The sequence below is a fragment of the Protopterus annectens genome, chromosome 2.part1 (genome assembly GCF_019279795.1).
Source record: "Protopterus annectens isolate FY-2018-M chromosome 2.part1, PAN1.0, whole genome shotgun sequence".
Taxonomy (NCBI): domain Eukaryota; kingdom Metazoa; phylum Chordata; order Ceratodontiformes; family Protopteridae; genus Protopterus; species Protopterus annectens.
The window spans coordinates 1,351,282,588-1,351,302,787 of record NC_056729.1 but is presented as its reverse complement, the minus strand read 5'-3'; the positions used below and the strand labels follow the sequence as shown (position 1 = coordinate 1,351,302,787).

At 39.0% G+C, this 20,200-nt stretch overlaps 1 protein-coding gene across 1 annotated transcript in view; it reads left to right on the top strand.

The window, feature by feature from the left end:
• The window catches only part of SORCS2 (sortilin related VPS10 domain containing receptor 2), a 2,271,537-nt gene that overhangs the window by 1,952,007 nt on the left and 299,330 nt on the right, over window positions 1–20,200 (top strand). The window contains exon 15 of the mRNA XM_044063564.1: window positions 3,762–3,895. Coding sequence (XP_043919499.1) covers window positions 3,762–3,895 — 134 coding nt within the window. The remainder of the gene's footprint in view (window positions 1–3,761; window positions 3,896–20,200) is intronic.

The window sequence follows — 20,200 nt, the reverse complement described above, 5'->3', positions numbered from 1 at the left end:
ACAACATCTCCTACATAAATTGACTCAAAGCCCTGTCACTATACTCAGTATCCTACAGACTGATCTATGTCTGGCATATAAACGTCATCCAACTATTACTGATGGATTTACTGCACATTAGTTGGTTAAATGGCATCATAAATAGTTGTTCTATGGATCTAAACCTCTTCTGTAACATCAACAGAATATTTTGGAGGGACAGGTATAACTCGTAGAGGATACTACTGCTAAAGACCAAACTCCCCATCTATATAAAACAAAGTTCATCCCTGTCCATATACAAGCACAACTTAGATCTGTGGATGGAAGACAGAAATTTTATCTCAGGTTTGCCCCTGTACTATTAATGAACAGAAGAAGCTCCTAAATGCTTTATCTGATGCATGGGTCCCCTTAAATTGTTTATTATATGATCCCAGTTATTCTCATTAGGAGTAATGTATAATTAATGACCATGGGATGGGTAAGGCCAATCTATAAACAAATGGGATAGATTAATTTGAGCACAAATAGGTAAATTGGCCCATAAGAGCAGCTAGCCTAGTTCTTACCTATGAAACTATGGTCATATATACACCACAAGGGGTAGGAGGTTGGCATAATGGTTAAGGTGTTTACCTTGCAAACACATGGTTCAGGGTTTGATTCTCACATGGGGTAGTTGGCTAGACTTAAAATGACCCACAAAGACAGTTAGCCTAGTAATAATCTGTGAACCTATTAACCTATTATCCATAACCCATAAAATCTCAATGCTTTGATATAGCCAAAGTTATACTGGCAAGTAGTAAAACAAGAAAGAATGGTTAACACGTAATTATCTTTAGATAGATATGGCATAGGATGCTTTGTAGTATAGCTAGAGCCTCAAAGCTTCTAGTAATCTATGGACTTCTAGATACAACTGGAAATGCAGTGGGATTTTCTCACATATTTAATATGTGGATCCCATCTGTAAACTCTCCCTGAAACCCCATTTAGTCTAAAACTGTCTATGCTCAGAGGTGCATATAGATCACGTTTGGGTTAGTTATGGACATTGTGATCATTATTTCTTTAATTTTCCTGAAGATCAAGCCTCAGTAGTGTGCAGAGAAGATTGCCATAGGCTGTTATGGGGCAATTTACTGTGAAGGAGATACAATCTGGAATACCTTACAGTGATTATTATTTCACTTTTCATAATCAAACATCAGATATATATGCTGATAGCTATATTTTGAAGGTGTGGGTAAGGAAGCATAGTGTGTATATGTGTCTAAGAGCAGCAAGTTGAAATATATTTCTATGATCATGTGCTCTTTCATTGTTGCTGCAGTCTAATAGCAGAGTGGTATGCAAAAGATGACAGCAAACCCTTGAATTGGGCCATTTATTATTTGACTTTCATCCCTCCCCAAGACTAGAGGGGTACACAGAAGATGCTCATCTTGTTTTTGTTTTTTTTTTTGGAGGAGGGGTTGAGAATAATGAGGTAGGCACCATTCCAAGATAATGATGTGTGTGTGTGTGTCTTCATAGGCATTTGTCTTTTCAGAACATTGCAAATGACTGTTTTGTCTGTTTGAACATTAAGCCTCGGACACAACTTTCTACTTGAAAGAAAAAAGTAAGACTTATAAGTCTGAAGCAGGTCTATGTGAGATGATCGACTTTTTTTTTTGGAAACTCAAAAACAATATCTAAGAGACCATATGATTGAGTTTCCAAAAACTCGAATATAAAAAAAAAAAAAACTACCTTTTTTATGTTTTTGCAGGGGGAAGCCCCCCCCCCCGCATCCCCTGCAAATTATGTATACCAACTCTGAGACCACACCGCAGTGAGGAAAATGGCAAATTTTCCAATCCTTGCTGTACCGCTTCAAGTTTTCAAAAGTTTAGTCATATGGTCTCGACCATATGGAGTTTGAGTTTCTGAAAACTCGCTGAAATGATAGGAACCCCTCAAAGCATATAGCACCCTATGTCTTCTGGAGACCTCCAGATTTCCTGCTTAATTCAATTATTTCTTCTATAGCTATTGCTACTCGGACACAACTTTCTACTTGAAAGAAAAAAGTAAGACTTATAAGTCTGAAGCAGGTCTATGTGAGATGATCGACTTTTTTTTTTGGAAACTCAAAAACAATATCTAAGAGACCATATGATTGAGTTTCCAAAAACTCGAATATAAAAAAAAAAAAACTACCTTTTTTATGTTTTTGCAGGGGGAAGCCCCCCCCCCCGCATCCCCTGCAAATTATGTATACCAACTCTGAGACCACACCGCAGTGAGGAAAATGGCAAATTTTCCAATCCTTGCTGTACCGCTTCAAGTTTTCAAAAGTTTAGTCATATGGTCTCGACCATATGGAGTTTGAGTTTCTGAAAACTCGCTGAAATGATAGGAACCCCTCAAAGCATATAGCACCCTATGTCTTCTGGAGACCTCCAGATTTCCTGCTTAATTCAATTATTTCTTCTATAGCTATTGCAGTATAATTATGATCATTTGGGTGCATTGAAATGATGTGGAAAAGCAAAACAAAGTGTGAAAATGAATTTGTTTCCTTTCTCAAGATCTCTGTTTAGGTCATAATTAGATCAAAAGATTGGAGAAAATGCTTTTAAATGCACCTTAGAACATCTACAACCATATGCCTTCTGTGGGACTAGAGGCCCACAGGCCCTCTGCTTAAATCATTTATTTCCCCAACATTTATCTCACTACACTGTTGGCAATTTAGGGTATATTAAAGGATGGCAGAAAGTTCTGAAGTGAAAGATAAGTGTGAAAAAAAAATGAATTAATTTATCCATCTGAATGGTGTGGGTAGGTCAGGATGGAGGGGATTGGAGGGGGAAGCACAATGGGGGTGTGGTGGAGGGACCAGTGGGCAGTGGGGTGTCACCATGAATGCATTTGCCTAAAGTTCCATTTTTTCTAAGACTGACCCTTATGTCATTCTAATGAATTTACATTTATAATAGCAAAACTAAGGCTTGTCTGTATAGCAACCGTGTTCGGGACATCATATACAAATTACTTTACACTTTAAATTTTGTGTCACTGACTTTCCTAGACTAGTTGTAGAATGTTGACTTAAAAAACAGTGTAAAATTAGACATTCCTTTAACATTTTTTACATAAACCTAAGTATTGACACACTATGTATATGAATATAATTTGTAAGGTACAGAATATGACCACTGCTAATCAAACAATTCCTTCTTTGTATTAGTGGGCTTGATAAAAACATTCTTTTACTTTTTGATTTGGATGTTATTTGGGATATTTTGCAGGCACTTTAATGTTTATGGACATCATGCTTTAAGCTCTGTGTTTCTAAGGAATAGCCAAACAAGCCACTTATGCTGTGCTGATGAGGTCACTAGAAAGGAGAAAACATGCATGCCCATAGTTAGTGGTGAGGTTTGGCTTTATTGGCTTGAATGTACACATAAAGACTTAAAAGGTAAAATGTCATAAGCATTCAGAAGCCATGTAGCTAAACACTGTATGTCCTTAAGCATTCATTTGCATACAACCCATGGGCCTTCATTACAGGAGGGTTAAGGTATTACACAGTGTAAGCTTTCTTGGCTGGGGGTTTTGCAGTTTTTACTGACTGGTTTGTCTGTGTAAACATTTTACCCTTTGGTTTAAACATTCTAAATATATCACAACATTGTACTGTATTGGTTAGTCATGTTTACTAAATTCTACTTTAGACCTCAATCAGTGGTCCAGTCTGACATGGCATTTCTTTATGTGCATAGGGTGAGAGCTGCATCATGGGACAGCAGAGACATTTTCGCAAGAGAAAGATACTATCCAACTGTATCAATGGAAAGCTTTTCACATCCGCACTAACATCTACAGTATGCCAATGTACAGATTTTGATTTCATGTGGTAGGTGTATCTTTATTTCATTCATTGTGTGTCTAATTGTAAAATTATTCAGCTAATGCTTTATTTGATTAGTTGTGGAATAATCACAGTTAAGTAACAATTTTTACTTTCATGGTTACTGCTGCCTTGTGTTTCACATAGAAGCACACCATCACCTCAGCCTGGTTATATTATTGTGTAGTTTACACAAAACATGCATGGCATGTGTTCACTGGGTTAATCTTCTTTACACTATATCAGAGGCATTGCTTGCATTCACTGACAAACCATAAGCCCTGCAAATGTTGATGACAAGCATCAAAATTTTATTCAGGACTCTGAAATCTCTCATAGGTGATTGCCGTATAAGAAAATGTCTAACAAAATGCCAGCACTAGCCATGCTACCTTTAAAGTTGTAATAATAAACCCCATACGTCCATCCTGGTTACCAATTCTCACATCATTCTTTGTACCTGAGAAGTCATGTGGTACTTCAAATAAATAAACATAACATGTGCTATCTGTGGCTCTGACTGTCCCACATGATTGGAAAAGCACTGCAAATACTTACCTATGACTGAGTTGGAAGTGTTGGGTGCCATCAACAATTTTGTGTGATGTACTCTGAAATGTACCTACATGTACACAAATGCACACACAGTTAAGGAGCTCCCTTGTTTTGGAATATGTAGTAGTGCAGAATTTCGTATCTGTAACATAAAAGTAGTTATTACAGATTGTCAAGAATAACAAAATGACTAAATGCTCTCACCAAGGTCTTGACACCATCACAATTTACTAAAGATGAGCTGACTGACAGTATCACATGACACCCAGTTCCCACTAGAATGAGCTTTTTTAAAGAAATGTCTATTGTTGTTTTTTCACACTTCACTAAATGTGACATCAGCTTATTTTAAAATAAAACTGAATACTATTCTATTATAGAGAGTATGTGACATCCTAACTTTACGTGCAATACAATTATACAAATATAAAATGCAAGACAAACATTTTTATAAAAGTTAACTGTGTATAATCTGTATGTCTTAATGGCTTTTTGATCAAACTACCACAATAAGAATGTTTAAAAGTATCAGTTGCATTAGCACGTCTGACGAAAGCAAATTCTTTTCTGACAAGTACCTCTGATGTCTGCAAATGTTTAGTCGTGTTCATTTTATCATTGCACATTGTGGTCATCTCAGACTCAGAAGACATTTGTGGTATCAAATCATTGCAGAGACTACTAATTTTGTTCAGAACCAGCAGTACAATTTATCATCTGCAATGAAGGAATTTCAGGATTTCTTTGCTTATTGTAGCATTCTTTACTTATCTGAACCAGACAGTAACTGTAAATGATTTCTGTCTTTGCCTTGAATAAAATATAATCAAAGCAGCAACTAGGTCAACTGGTCCCCTAGGAAACCCCCATGGTGGTGCCCCTTCTCTACCCAAAATTGAGGGCTGAAAAAAAAGTCTTCAAGAACAAGCGTCCTATTCATGTTAAACAAAGCCCCTTGTTGGCCCTATTTAAGCATAATTTGGATGATTGGATGGGTAACTGTAAATTCACCCTGTGGGTTCCTCCTGTGTCCCTCTTGGACAGGGGCAATAGGTGCTGATTTTTGTGTCTGCTTGAACCAGACATCCTTGACAACATGGGTTGAACTTGGCTAAGCTTGTAAGAACCCTGGGGCCATTAGCATAGTAACCTCCTTTGATCCTATGAGGAAGAGGAAAAACTTTACTAAGAAGCTGCACAACTATACCAAAGAGCTTATGCAAGTTCCATGCTGTTACAAACATACTATGCTACTAAATGCAGTTCATCACATATAATATCACATGTGGCTTCTTTAAATGATTTCTGATTCTGCACTCATGCATGATCGGCAACTACCAATCACACCCCCCAACAACTTGTGCCTGAAGCAGCATTCCCTTCCCCTGCTCTAATTGCATCTCTATGTATAATCTTGAAAATTCCATGTCACTGATGTGTTTGAGTCTTTTATTTAGGAAGAGAATGCCCTGATGATAGACATTACCAGGGAAGAAGCAGGCGGGAAGAGAATAGGGGATACCCACTTCTAAAATACTATGCAGGAGCATATACTATTACCCTGTGCTAAAGATGAAGAACAGAAGGAGGAATGGTCTGGAGATTACTTGGCCAGGCAACACTAGAAAAACCTTCGGGAGAGAAAGACTATCTATTGTGTGATTTAAACTTAAAAGAGTGTAAGACTCAAAACCAAAATCCTGAAAGCTGCAAAAGACAGAAACTCAGAAGGCTGAAAATGAAAATATGAAATAGTACCAAATGTGTACATGAATGTAAATGCAAAATATAAAATTGATACACTAAAGGACCACAGACGCAATTTCCAGTTGTTCTTTATTCCCTGAATTTACCCCTTGAATTTAGAATAAATTTTCTGGGGAAGGGGCATAGTCAACCCAGAAGCTTAGCAGGATGAACAAGACTGCCAGAGTTCATTTGGTGGTTTGGGAACAGAAAGAGCCAAGGTAGGGTGAGAGGAATGATGAGGAAGAGTCTGCTGACCTGTAGGGTGAGAGGAATGAAGAGGAAGAGTCTGCTGACCTGTAGGGTGAGATGAATGATGAGGAAGAGTCTGCTGACCTGTAGGGTGAGAGGAATGATGAGGAAGAGTTTGCTGACCTGTAGGGTGAGAGGAATGAAGAGGAAGAGTCTGCTGATCTGTAGGGTGAGATGAATGAAGAGGAAGAGTCTGATGACCTGTAGGGTGAGAGGAATGATGAGGAAGAGTCTGCTGACCTGTAGGGTGAGATGAATGATGAGGAAGAGTCTGCTGACCTGTAGGGTGAGAGGAATGAAGAGGAAGAGTCTGCTGACCTGTAGGGTGAGATGAATGAAGAGGAAGAGTCTGCTGACCTGTAGAGTGAGAGGAATGAAGAGGAAGAGTCTGCTGATCTGTAGGGTGAGATGAATGAAGAGGAAGAGTCTGATGACCTGTAGGGTGAGAGGAATGAAGAGGAAGAGTCTGCTGACCTGTAGGGTGAGATGAATGATGAGGAGAGTCTGCTGACCTGTAGAATAAGAGGAATGATGAAGAAGAGTCTGCTGACCTGTAGGGTGAGAAGAATGAAGATGAAGAGTCTGCTGATCTGTAGGGTGAGAGGAATGAGGAGGAAGAGTCTGCTAATCTGTAGGGTGACAGGAATGAAGATGAAGAGTCTGCTGATCTGTAGGGTGAGAGGAATGAGGAGGAATAGTCTGCTGACCTGTAGAGTAAGAGGAATGATGAGGAAGAGTCTGCTGACCTGTAGGGTGAGAGGAATGAAGAGGAAGAGTCTGCTGACCTGTAGGGTGAGAGGAATGAAGAGGAAGAGTCTGCTGACCTGTGTGAGATGAATGAAGAGGAAAAGTCTGCTGACCTGTAGGGTGAGAGGAATGAAGAGGAAGAGTCTGCTGACCTGTAGGGTGAGATGAATGATGAGGAAGAGTCTGCTGACCTGTAGAATAAGAGGAATGATGAAGAAGAGTCTGCTGACCTGTAGGGTGAGAAGAATGAAGATGAAGAGTCTGCTGATCTGTAGGGTGAGAGGAATGAGGAGGAAGAGTCTGCTGATCTGTAGGGTGACAGGAATGAAGATGAAGAGTCTGCTGATCTGTAGGGTGAGAGGAATGAGGAGGAATAGTCTGCTGACCTGTAGAGTAAGAGGAATGATGAGGAAGAGTCTGCTGACCTGTAGGGTGAGAGGAATGAAGAGGAAGAGTCTGCTGACCTGTAGGGTGAGAGGAATGAAGAGGAAGAGTCTGCTGACCTGTAGGGTGAGATGAATGAAGAGGAAAAGTCTGCTGACCTGTAGGGTGAGAGGAATGAAGAGGAAGAGTCTGCTGACCTGTAGGGTGAGAGGAATGAAGAGGAAGAGTCTGCTGACCTGTAGGGTGAGAGGAATGAAGAGGAAGAGTCTGCTGACCTGTGTGAGATGAATGAAGAGGAAAAGTCTGCTGACCTGTAGGGTGAGAGGAATGAAGAGGAAGAGTCTGCTGACCTGTAGGGTGAGATGAATGATGAGGAAGAGTCTGCTGACCTGTAGAATAAGAGGAATGATGAAGAAGAGTCTGCTGACCTGTAGGGTGAGAAGAATGAAGATGAAGAGTCTGCTGATCTGTAGGGTGAGAGGAATGAGGAGGAAGAGTCTGCTGATCTGTAGGGTGACAGGAATGAAGATGAAGAGTCTGCTGATCTGTAGGGTGAGAGGAATGAGGAGGAATAGTCTGCTGACCTGTAGAGTAAGAGGAATGATGAGGAAGAGTCTGCTGACCTGTAGGGTGAGAGGAATGAAGAGGAAGAGTCTGCTGACCTGTAGGGTGAGAGGAATGAAGAGGAAGAGTCTGCTGACCTGTAGGGTGAGATGAATGAAGAGGAAAAGTCTGCTGACCTGTAGGGTGAGAGGAATGAAGAGGAAGAGTCTGCTGACCTGTAGGGTGAGATGAATGATGAGGAAGAGTCTGCTGACCTCTAGAGTAAGAGGAATGATGAAGAAGAGTCTGCTGACCTGTAGGGTGAGAGGAATGAAGATGAAGAGTCTGCTGATCTGTAGGGTGAGAGGAATGAGGAGGAAGAGTCTGCTGATCTGTAGGGTGAGAGGAATGAAGATGAAGAGTCTGCTGATCTGTAGGGTGAGAGGAATGAGGAGGAAGAGTCTGCTGACCTGTAGAGTAAGAGGAATGATGAGGAAGAGTCTGCTGACCTGTAGGGTGAGATGAATGAAGAGGAAGAGTCTGCTGACCTGTAGGGTGAGAGGAATGAAGAGGAAGAGTCTGCTGACCTGTAAGGTGAGAGGAATGATGAGGAAGAGTCTGCTGACCTGTAGGGTGAGAGGAATGATGAGGAAGAGTCTGCTGACCTGTAGGGTGAGAGGAATGAAGAGGAAGAGTCTGCTGACCTGTACGGTGAGAGGAATGATGAGGAAGAGTCTGCTGACCTGTAGGGTGAGAGGAATGAAGAGGAAGAGTCTGCTGACCTGTAAGGTGAGAGGAATGATGAGGAAGAGTCTGCTGACCTGTAGGGTGAGAGGAATGATGAGGAAGAGTCTGCTGACCTGTAGGGTGAGAGGAATGAAGAGGAAGAGTCTGCTGACCTGTAAGGTGAGAGGAATAATGAGGAAGAGTCTGCTGATCTGTAGGGTGAGAGGAATGAGGAAGAGTCTGCTGACCTATGTCACAGGAGGAAGAAATGTAATATTTTAGCTGGTGACTCCTGGTTTAGGCCAGTAGCACTACAGGCACCAGCAAGTTAATGAAGTAAGAAGAGCTTTGAGGAGCATTATAGTGGAAGAGGGAACAGCTTAACCATGATCATGAAGTAAGGGCAATCATTTAACCCATGCAGCACATCATAACGTAATGGCTGTTTGCTCCTACCATCTCTGGAGTAACAAGGCAAGGCACAGATGAATGACTGAAAGTTGTTTCTCTCAGGAAAGAATGAATATCTTGCAAATTGTCATACTGGGTCCACCCCAAATAAGATGATGACAGAGAGAACAGAGCTACAGGAAGGCATCAGACAACCTGAAGTTAGAGGTGTCTGATCCCTGCAGTCAGTAAAACAAAGAAATCAAGCCCAAGCCCACAGTTTAAATGGAATATATAAATATATATATATATATATATATATATATATATATATATATATATATATATATATATATATATCCTCCCACACAACTTCACACAAGCAATTCCTGTAAATTCTTATACATGGTCACCCTAAACATGCAAAACATTTGCAATAAAATCCCTGAGCTTCACTCATGGATTGCCCACAATCAACCCGACATAATCGCTGCTACAGAAACCTGGCTAAAACATTACATTAATTCTTCCATCCAGGCTTCAGAACCGTAACATCTGATAGACCCCCATTAAAAAGGAGGTGGTGTTGCACTCCTCTTTCCTAACACCTACAATATAGTTCCCTATTTAGATTGTAATCCACAAATTGCTAATGCCGAAATCCTTATTTCCTTCATAAAATTAATGACTGTAAAAAACTATGTATTATAATTCTCTATATACCCCCTGGTAACACATACCTTTAGTGGAGGAAATCCTTGCTTGGATTTACAACAGTGTAAACATCAACTGGATAGGCCTCTGCTTTAACCTTTCATCTTCAAATAGTCTTCTTCTTCTTTCAGCTTTTTCCTGGTTAAGGGTCGCCACAGCGGGTCACCTGTCCGCTCATGATTGGCAGTAGAGTTTTACAGTGTCGAGTTGCCAGCCCAGTGCCCAACCTTCCACAGAAGGCACACATGCACGCACACACATCTAGGGCCAATTTAGAGTGTCCATTCCACCTACAGCATGTCTTTGGGATGTGGGAGGAAAGCGGAACACCCGGAGGAAACCCACGCGATCACAGGGAGGACATGCAGACTCCACACAGAAGGCACCCCAGACGAGGATCGAACCAAAGAACCTCTTGCTGTGAGGTGGCAACGTTAACCACTGCACCACTGTGGCCGCCCTTCATCTTCAAATAGTAATGTATTCAATTTCACTCAGATTATTACTTCTCTAACCAGACCTAACAGGAACAACATTAGTGGATCCATTTTAGATTGGATTCTAGTCATTGATCCCAACAAAATAAATTCTGGTGGTAGACTTCCAAACACCCTCAGTGACCACCTCCCTGCCTTTGTTCACCAAACTGCCCCCTGCTTTCAAAAGCCACATCAGTGTAAACAAATAAGGAATCTGACAAAATTTAACCCATTGATCTTCACAGATACTCTATAAAAGATTACCTGGTACACACTAAAAATAGAATAGAATAGAATAGAATAGAATAGAATAGAATAGATTAGTACTAAGCTAACTGCCCTTGTGAGCCATTTTAAGCCTAGCCAATTATCCCTTGTGAGACTTAAACCCTCCACCTTGTGTTTGTAAGGCAAACACCTTAACCATTAGGCCACCCTCCCTCTAGATGCAGTTGACTACTTCAATTCAATCTTTCTACAGACACTAAATGACCTTGTTCCTCCTCGACTAAACCAAATCAAAACTAACCATGCCCAATGGTTGACTAAGACCACTAAGGAACTTATGAAAGTCAAAGACAACATTTGGAAACAATGGCTAACAAAAAAAACTGTCCAGACCTTTTGAAATTTAAACAACTTCTAAACCATGCAAAAAGACTAATTAACAAAGACAAAAAAGGCTATTATCTAAAACTTCAGACAACCATATGTCAAACCAAACAAATTCTGGAAATTCCATCACATCACTATTAAATCCAGGCACAAAGAGTAATTTATGTCCACATCCTAGCAAAACATCTCAAGAAATAGCCAGTCTATTTAATTCTCATTTTATCAACACTATAGCACACATCACTGCTTTTTTTCCCCAAGAACATAGCAATACAATCCCCACAATTCCATCAACACCATCCTCTTGCTCCCCTACCACTTCACCCTCCCATTCTTCTCACAAATCCACTTCCCAAACTACACCTATGTTCTCTTTTAAACCCATCCCTACTGCCAACATAAAGACTCTCAAACTTAAGTCTTGCTCTAACGCTCCTGACAACCTACCCACAAAATTCTTAAAACTAGCAAGCAAAGCTATTGCCTACCCTATAGGCATGCTTCTAAATAGATCTATACATCCTTAAAATCTGGAAGAAAGGATTCATTCTTCCTGTCCATAAAGGTGGTAACAATACTGACATCTCAAGTTTCAGACCAATAGCTATTATTTCTCCTGTCTCAAAGATCTTGGAAAAATGTATGCATATTCAAATTCTAAGCTATTTACTTCACAACCATATCCTATCTCCAACACAACATGGATTTAGGTCAGGCCACAGCACCACTACTGCACTCATATATTTTATGGATACAATTAATAGAACCCGAGATGCTATCATCTCCTCCCTATTTCTTGACTTCTCAAAAGCATTTGACACGATCTCTCAACCCTTACTTCTAACCCATCTCCCTAAGATAGGCCTTTCCCCCTCCTCTGTCAACTGGTTCTCAAGCTGTTTATCAGATGGATAACAAATAGTTAAATGCCAACATTCATAGGTTCATAGGTAGGTACTAGGCTATCGACCCAAGGACCTACGTAAGCCTAGCCAGCAAGATTCCATAGCTTACACCACCCAAGAAAGTTATTTTCCTGTGCCACTGTCCAACATAGACAGAGAAGTGATCCCGGGGTGTATTTCCTATTTCCCATCCACTCATCAAGATTTTTCTTGAAGAGTGCTAATGAAGAACTTTGCTTGACATAGATGGGTAGCTTGTTCCAGAGTATAGGAAGTCTCTGGGACAGGAATCTATCCCTCCAGCGTGTCCTGTTTATTGTGGTGACAAGGTTTAGGTCCCTAGAGCGTGTAGCTTGGAGGGATTGGGATTTCTTTAGGTGTAGCATGTCCAACAGCTGTGGGTTTGACATAACTTTATATGTTAGGCAGAGATCACCTCAGAGTAGGCGATATGCTACAGAGTAAAGCTGGAGTTTTTTGAGGCGGTCAGTGTAGGGCATTTGTTTGAGGCCAGTAATCCTCTTTGTGAGGTACTTCTGTGGCCTTTCCAGCTGCTGCAGATGTCTTGTGAGGTACATTCCAAAAAGGGCATTGTACTCTATAATGGGTGTTATGAGTGATGAGTAGAGGGGAACAATGACCTCTTTTTTCTGGATGAGAACCCTTTTATGATGAGGTGTGCCATGTAGAAGGACTTCCTGACTACTGCGGCAATGTGACTATCAAAGGAGAGACTACTGTCCACCTGGGTCCCAAGGTCTCTTATCACACATTCGGTGTTAAGTAGATTGCTGCCTATGTGGTAGTTTATGGGTACAGAGTTTTTACCAAAGGAGATGGCACTGCACTTCTTGGCATTGAGCTTGAGGCCATGGCTCTGACACCAGGCATCTGTCTCAGTGAGGCCCTTCTGTAGGATGTCCACATCATTTGGGGACTTGACTATGGCTCCTAGTTTGCAGTCATCTGTGAACTTCGTTAGCCAGAGGCCTTCTGTGTTAGCCTGTACTTCAGAGAAGTAGATACCAAACAGGAGAGGTCCCAGGACGGAACCCTGTGGTACTCCACTTGTCACTGCTTTGAGGTCAGATTTGGAGTCTGCAACCTTTACAGTGTGGGTTCTGTCAGTGAGCCAGTTGGCAACCCATCTTGTGATGTAGGGATTTATACCTAGTTTAGTGAGTTTAGCTATAATTCCAGAATGGGGGATGGTGTCGAAAGCTTTGGCGAGGTCAAGATAGGCTGTGTGAACCACCTTACCCTCATCCACGGCTTTGGTGACTGCCTCAAAGAAGTTGATCAGGTCCAGGATGCATGATCTGCCTTTCACAAACCTGAACTGGGTGGGATCCAGAGTTTGGAGTTTACCAATGTCTTTGTTTATGAGTTCCATGATGATACATTCCATGGCCTTGCAGACCACGCTCGTCAGGCTAATAGGTCGATAGTTCCCGGGATCAGTGGTGGCTCCCCTATTGTGGAGTGGGGTAACTGTTGCTGTGCACCATTCAGTGGGCACAAAGCCTGATGCGACGCTATTACTGAACATGGTGCTTAAGTGGGGAGCCATTTAGTTCTGAAATTTGTGTAAAACGCAGCCTGGGATGTTGTCCGGTCCCATGGATGCTGTGTTTTTGGCTTTAGAGAGTGCAGCTTTTACCTGCGTAGTTGTGATTACAGGGACTCTGCATTCTTCCTGTATAGATATGGGCCCTTTAGGGGGTGAGAGGGGGGTAAAGTTAGCACTGAACCCTCTCTCTATATCTTAACACTTCTACTGGACTTCCCCAAGGCTCCATGCTAGGACTCCTCCTATTCAGCATTTCCATTAGCATTTTCATTCTTCACTAAATCAAGGATCTGTTTGTTATTTCATATGCCGATGACTCGACTATTATATGTTCCACCAATTCTATATCTGATTTACAGCAAATAACTCAATTGGCCTTTACAGCTATCAAGACATGGATGTCTAATAACCAACAATCCCTTAACCCAAACAAAACCAAACTCATGGTATTCACCCATAAGAAGACAACTCTCATAATCAAAACACAATTCACTACACTTTCTCAAGGCAGCACAGCAATCAAGGTTGTTACCCATACAAAACTATTAGGAGTAATTATAGGGAAACACATGAATTTGTTTTAAAGTTTTTATTGGTTTTTCAATTTGTAAAATAATCACAACAATATTTACAGTCAGAGATTTATGAACAAAATAAATGAAAAAAATTTCAACTAAATCTCACACACCAAAGAAAAAAACAACTATTTACAGGAGTGTCCATTAGCCATCAAGTTGTTCAAGTTATTATACATTACATTAAATCTAAAATGCAGTTATTTTTGCTTGCTAGTCAGCTCTCTAAATTTTGTCCATGGATTGTAGAAAGAAGTAATTCTGGTTGTTCTTGACTTAATTGTAATGATTTCCAGGTGACAAACTTCAGTTGCAATATTTCTAAATTCTTTGAAGGAGGGCCTAGATGTATTCTTCCAATTCTGAATTATAACCTTTTTCGCTATAGGTAGTATAGACCACAAAATGTGAAATTTCATGTTTTTAACACATAAAGGAATAGGAGTGTTAAAAAGGATTAGTGATTTAGATAATTTCCAAAAAATCCTGTAAAAAGAGGTTAATGGTATTCCAATAAGATGTTACGACAGTACAGTCAAAAAACATGTTGCCAATCTGCTTTAAGTTCTTGTTTACATTTCCAACAAACTAGTTTCGTCTTGAACATTAATTCAATTGTATGTGTTGTGAAGAAAGATCTATACAAAAATTTCCAAGTAAAGAGATTCCATCTAAGAGATGAAGGTACATGTTTAGAAGATATAATAATTACTTTTTTAACTTCTTCACTCGGGGGGGGGGGGGTCTATTCTTAATTTGGGTAAAATAGTTCCAATAATTGTCATTCCAACTTTTTGTTTCTCTCCTTACAATGCTATATAATTTGGATAAGAGACCCTGTCCCAATGTGTTTTGTTGCATTAAGAATCTTAGATATTCAGATACTTTTGGAATATAATCTCTTATCCTTGGTTGCATTAACTTAATTTCCCCTTCTACATATTGTCTGCAGGATTGTACATCTACCCACGTCTTTATCTAAATTATATCTATTCTTAATATTATCAACAGATTTTTCATCTTTCATTAACTGAAGCCAATAAAGAAGATTTTTCTCTTTAAATGCGATCACTGTTTCTAACTTTGAGGTGGAGATGTTATTTTCGGTATACGCCATAGGAAATGCAAGGAAGATCCATGCTTTATATGCCAGGTCTCTATATGTAATTTTTTTTAAAAGTGTTTAATATAGTAGAAATGAAATAGGAGTCAGATGTTTGGTGACTGTTTTCTATAAGGTAATCATTTAATAACCAATGTAGACTGTTATTTAATATGAGATAATTATCAGAATATCTATTATGTTTAAAGTTTATATAAGGATTTGCTGAAAAAACTCTTTCCACCTAGCTGTGTGTTATTAATCCAAAGATGAAATTTGACTTACACATACATCATAGCATCAGCAAAATGCACCAAAAGCTAGGAATCCTCTATAGGCATAAACGTTTCCTAAGCCCCTCCACAAATCAAGTTCTTGCTTCCACATACCTACTGCCCTCTCTCATATGTGCTACTCCTGTACTTACTAATCTCCAATCCTCCCTAAAAGCTAAACTTGAAACATCCTGTAACAAAGTTGCCAAATTTGCCACTAACTCCAAACACTCTAACCATCACTGTGCCACTTTCCACTCTCTAAACTGACTAGAACCACTACACTACCTGTCCTACCTGCAACGAACTACCACACACAAAATAATCTATAAACCATCAGACTGTCCTGCTCTTAGCTTGATATTTAGTTAACTACCATCCTAGGAGGCCTCTCAGATTAAAAAATCAGCACCTCTTGCTGGAACAAAAACCAAAGCTACCAGCAGGCCAGCTTCTATACTCTTGTTTGTAGCCAAAAATTTAAATACCCTACCATTAACTATTAGGATTACCCAGAATCCTGCCTTCTTCTAAACTCCTGTAAAACTCTACCAATCTTCTAGCTGTGATTGCATCTGCTTTTTCTCTCCTCCTCTCAAAACCTAACTGCATTTACTTTTTTGCTGATCCTGAAGTTTAATTTATACTTTGTATTAAAGCCAGACAAAATGCTCGTTGTTCTAATTCCAGAAATGTCTATGTAATGTCATTCTATTTACTTTTGTTGTTCTTTAATTTTGTCAAGTTGTTATTTTACCAGTAATTCAACCAATTGTCAAATATGTTACGTTTTTTGTATATACTCTTGAAATGTTACTGATTTTGTATGATTACAGCCCGATGTCCATGTTAATATGGAGCTTTTCTCCCCTGGCCTCCACTGAAAATGGGCTCATAATGGCCCAGTGGACAACCTGGTTAACAATTGCAAAATAAATAACTATATATTTGTATGTATATGTGTGTGAATATATGTATATGTATGTATTGTATGTGTATGTGTATATATATATATATATATATATATATATATATATATATATATATTATATTATATATATATATATATATATATATATATATATATACACACACATACATACATATATATATATATATATATATATATATATATACATATATATATATATATATATATATATATATACACACACATACACATACATATATATATATATATATATATATATATATATATATATATATATATATATATATATATATATATATATATATATACATATACATATATATATTGGGATGTATCTCACCTGGCACATGCAACAACTGGAAAGACCCCAGAAGTACCTCACCAAGAGGATCATAGGTCTCAAACATGTGCCTTATCCAGCTAGATTAAAGAAACTCCAGCTCTATTCAGTAGCATACCGCCTGCTCAGAGGTGATTTGTGCCTAACATATAGGGCCATGTCCAACCAGGAATTGATGGACATGCTCCATCTCAAAAAATCCAAATCCACCAGAACCACGCGAGCTAAAGATTTCAACCTCTGCACAAATATGAATAGGACATGCTGGAGGGATAGATTCATAACACAGAGGTTACCCATACTCTGGAACAAAATCCCAGTTCATGTGAGACAGAGCCCTTCATTGGCACTGTTCAAGAAAAATCTCGATGCATGGATGGGAGATCGCAAGTTTACCCCGGGAATCACCTCAGTGTCACTACTAGACAGAGGTATAGTTTACTAAATAATGGGGTCCAACATGTGTCACTACTAGAGAGGCGCAACTATATAGTATGGGGTGGCGTAAGCCACATCACTGTTGGCTAGGCTTATAAATGCCCCCGGGCAGATAGCCTAGTACACTACTATGAAACTATGAAACTATATATATATATATATATATATATATATATATATATATATATATATATATATATATATATATATATGTATATATATACATCCATTCAGCCACAACCCATTTTTCCCATTTCCCACATGGGGTTGTTGAGTAACCTCAACAGTGACCGTCATCTTGAGCCAAGGTTCACACCACTGGGTGCCTAGCCCTGTCAGCTTCCTAAATTTTCTATCATAAGACTGATGTCTCAATGAGTAAGACAGGAACGAAAATCATTAAAGTTACAAAACACTGAAATGCAAAATATAAACTTGACATGGGGGGGTGTGGTGTTCCTTCCCCAATATAATGTACACATTTATTCAGACATCTCTAGCACCTAGCATTTTGCTTCTTTCCTTCTATGTGTAGCTTCCTTTCATGTATAAACCACCTGCACACTAGCCTCACTTTTTTACCACATACCATAGTAGGAGGGACAGCTGACCCCCCCCATGTCAAGTTTATGTTTTGCGTTTGCTTTATGAATACATACAGCAGAATTTTGTGATTTCATATTTCATTGTTTTGAGTTTCAATCTTGTGTAACTTTTATGATTTTGGTTCCTGTCTTAGTCATTTAGGCTCAGTCTTAGAAAGTTTAGGAAGCTGACAGAAATGGTCTAGTAGAAGTTTTCTAAATAATGCATTATGATGTGAAAGAAAAGGGAATGTTAGGTGGGAGCATACCTCTCAGCTGTGCAGATTTTTACAGAATGTCCAGATTTTTGTCTCATATTTTTGATCTATTCCTCATAAAATTTGTGTTTTTTTAGCAAATCATTGAGGATTAAATTCACTAACTAATGAGAGAGACATTTGAGTTTCATAGCATTCAGAAAATGTATGATAACAGACAATTTTTATTCTAACATATTTCTAAGTTTATTACAGCGATATTTAAAGTTTGTCTCTATTTTGGAGCCTTTGCCCCCCCCCCCATTATTTTTGGCTTTGTCTAGATTTCTTGTGCTAAGAAGTTGAGAGGTATGGGTGGGAGCTAGGCTGAGAGACAAAGTTATGGAAGCAGAATAAGCTAAAGAAGAAGGAGGGAGCAATAGCTAGAAATGAGTGAGCTACAAGGGGCTATTGAAAATTGATGCATTTTTGGGATGAAAATGTGAATGATAATGCCTTAAAGGGTTAGGAAGATATTCAAGTGCATATATGGAGAATCTTCTGAGAGTCTGCAATCATACCTGTCAACTGTACAGATTTTCTCAGAATGTCCAGATTTGTGCCTCATATTTTTGGTCTGTTCCTCATAAAAGTTGTGTTGTTTTGCCAATCTGGCAAATCACTCAAAATAAATAATGTTAAATAATGGCAGAGATTTGAGTTTCAGACTCTATATCCTTCAGAAAATACATAATAATGTAAAACATCTTTTTCTAGCAACTTTCTAAGTTTATAAGAACAATATTTAAATTCTGTCCCTATTTTTGGAGCTTTGTCCCCCCTATTCTTTCTGGTTTTGTCCAGATCTCTTGCACTGAGGGGTTGAAAGGTATGTCTGCAATACAGAAGGTTAATAAACATTCTCTGGGAGAGGCACACATAGAAAAGGAGATACAGGGGGGGGGTAGAAAGGAAGAGAGTGAGAGGGTGTTTATAAAGATACAGCAGAGGTGAAAGTCACTTAATTATATGGGATCAAACATTGAGGCTAATGTGCAGGTGGTTTATACATGAAGGGAGGCTAAACAGAAAAGGGAAAAAGTAGGATGATAGGTGCTACAGATGTTTGAAGGTGTGTGTGTGTGTGTGTGTGTGTGTGTGTGTGTGTGTGTGTGTAAGGTCTATCTATACATAGCTATGCATTTATCTATATATCTATATCTGTATCTATATCTATCTATAGAGAGATACAGATATACTGAGGACTAAAGTAGTCGTAGGAAGCTACAGGATAAGGATAGAAGGGAACTGAATAAATACAGTCTTTAGAAAACAGATATTAGAGATTAGATAAGAGTTATGTTTATTTGATTTGGAGAGGGGACAAAGAAGCATAAGAAATGGGGCAGATAAAGAAAGAGTAAATGTGACTCTTATTGAGATGAATCAGGAGTCTCGTGGCACAACAGTGGGAGGGAATAATATAACCACAGTCTAAGAAATAGAGTAGAATGTTAATCTAAAGTGAGAGAAGATAAAGATTATGTCTTAGAAGAAAGTGAGAGAATATTGCTTCAGGTATATCTGGGTAGAGCAAGGATATCAGGACTGACTGACGGAGAGAATGTGTTTACGAAAATAAGAAATAATATGTGGGAGCAGTTCACTGATAATAGTAAATAGTAATTCTGAACAGGTCAGGTGAGGTTTTGGTAATCCTCATGTCAAATTACTGTACATAGTGTACCATGGGGCACACCAAAAGGAATGCATGTTTGAATGATTTCATGTGGCTTGCTTGCAACATTAAATATAAATTATTTAACTATGTGCCTAGCAAAATTTTTTACCCTTCAAATGGTTTCATACCAGTATAAGTTCACTCTTGATTCCACAACAAAACTTTTAAGTTCTCCTTGCAGCTCTATATCATTCCAAAATAATTCTGGTACCTCATGTTCCTCTTACTGACCCATGGGAATACATATCCCACCCATGACTCACCATCTTGTCACACACAGCACTCCAGGAGGGCATTAATACTGGAATGATAATTTAGCAGCACCTTTTTTCTAGCCTTCCACTTAATACCCAGAGCTCCTTATGGCATCCAGACCTGTTTTGGGCTCACTTTATTTAATTAAGTGACTTATCAGCTAATAATAAATAGTATTATAAAGGACAAGGAATTTTTAACAAAATGATACTAAGTTTGTTAATCT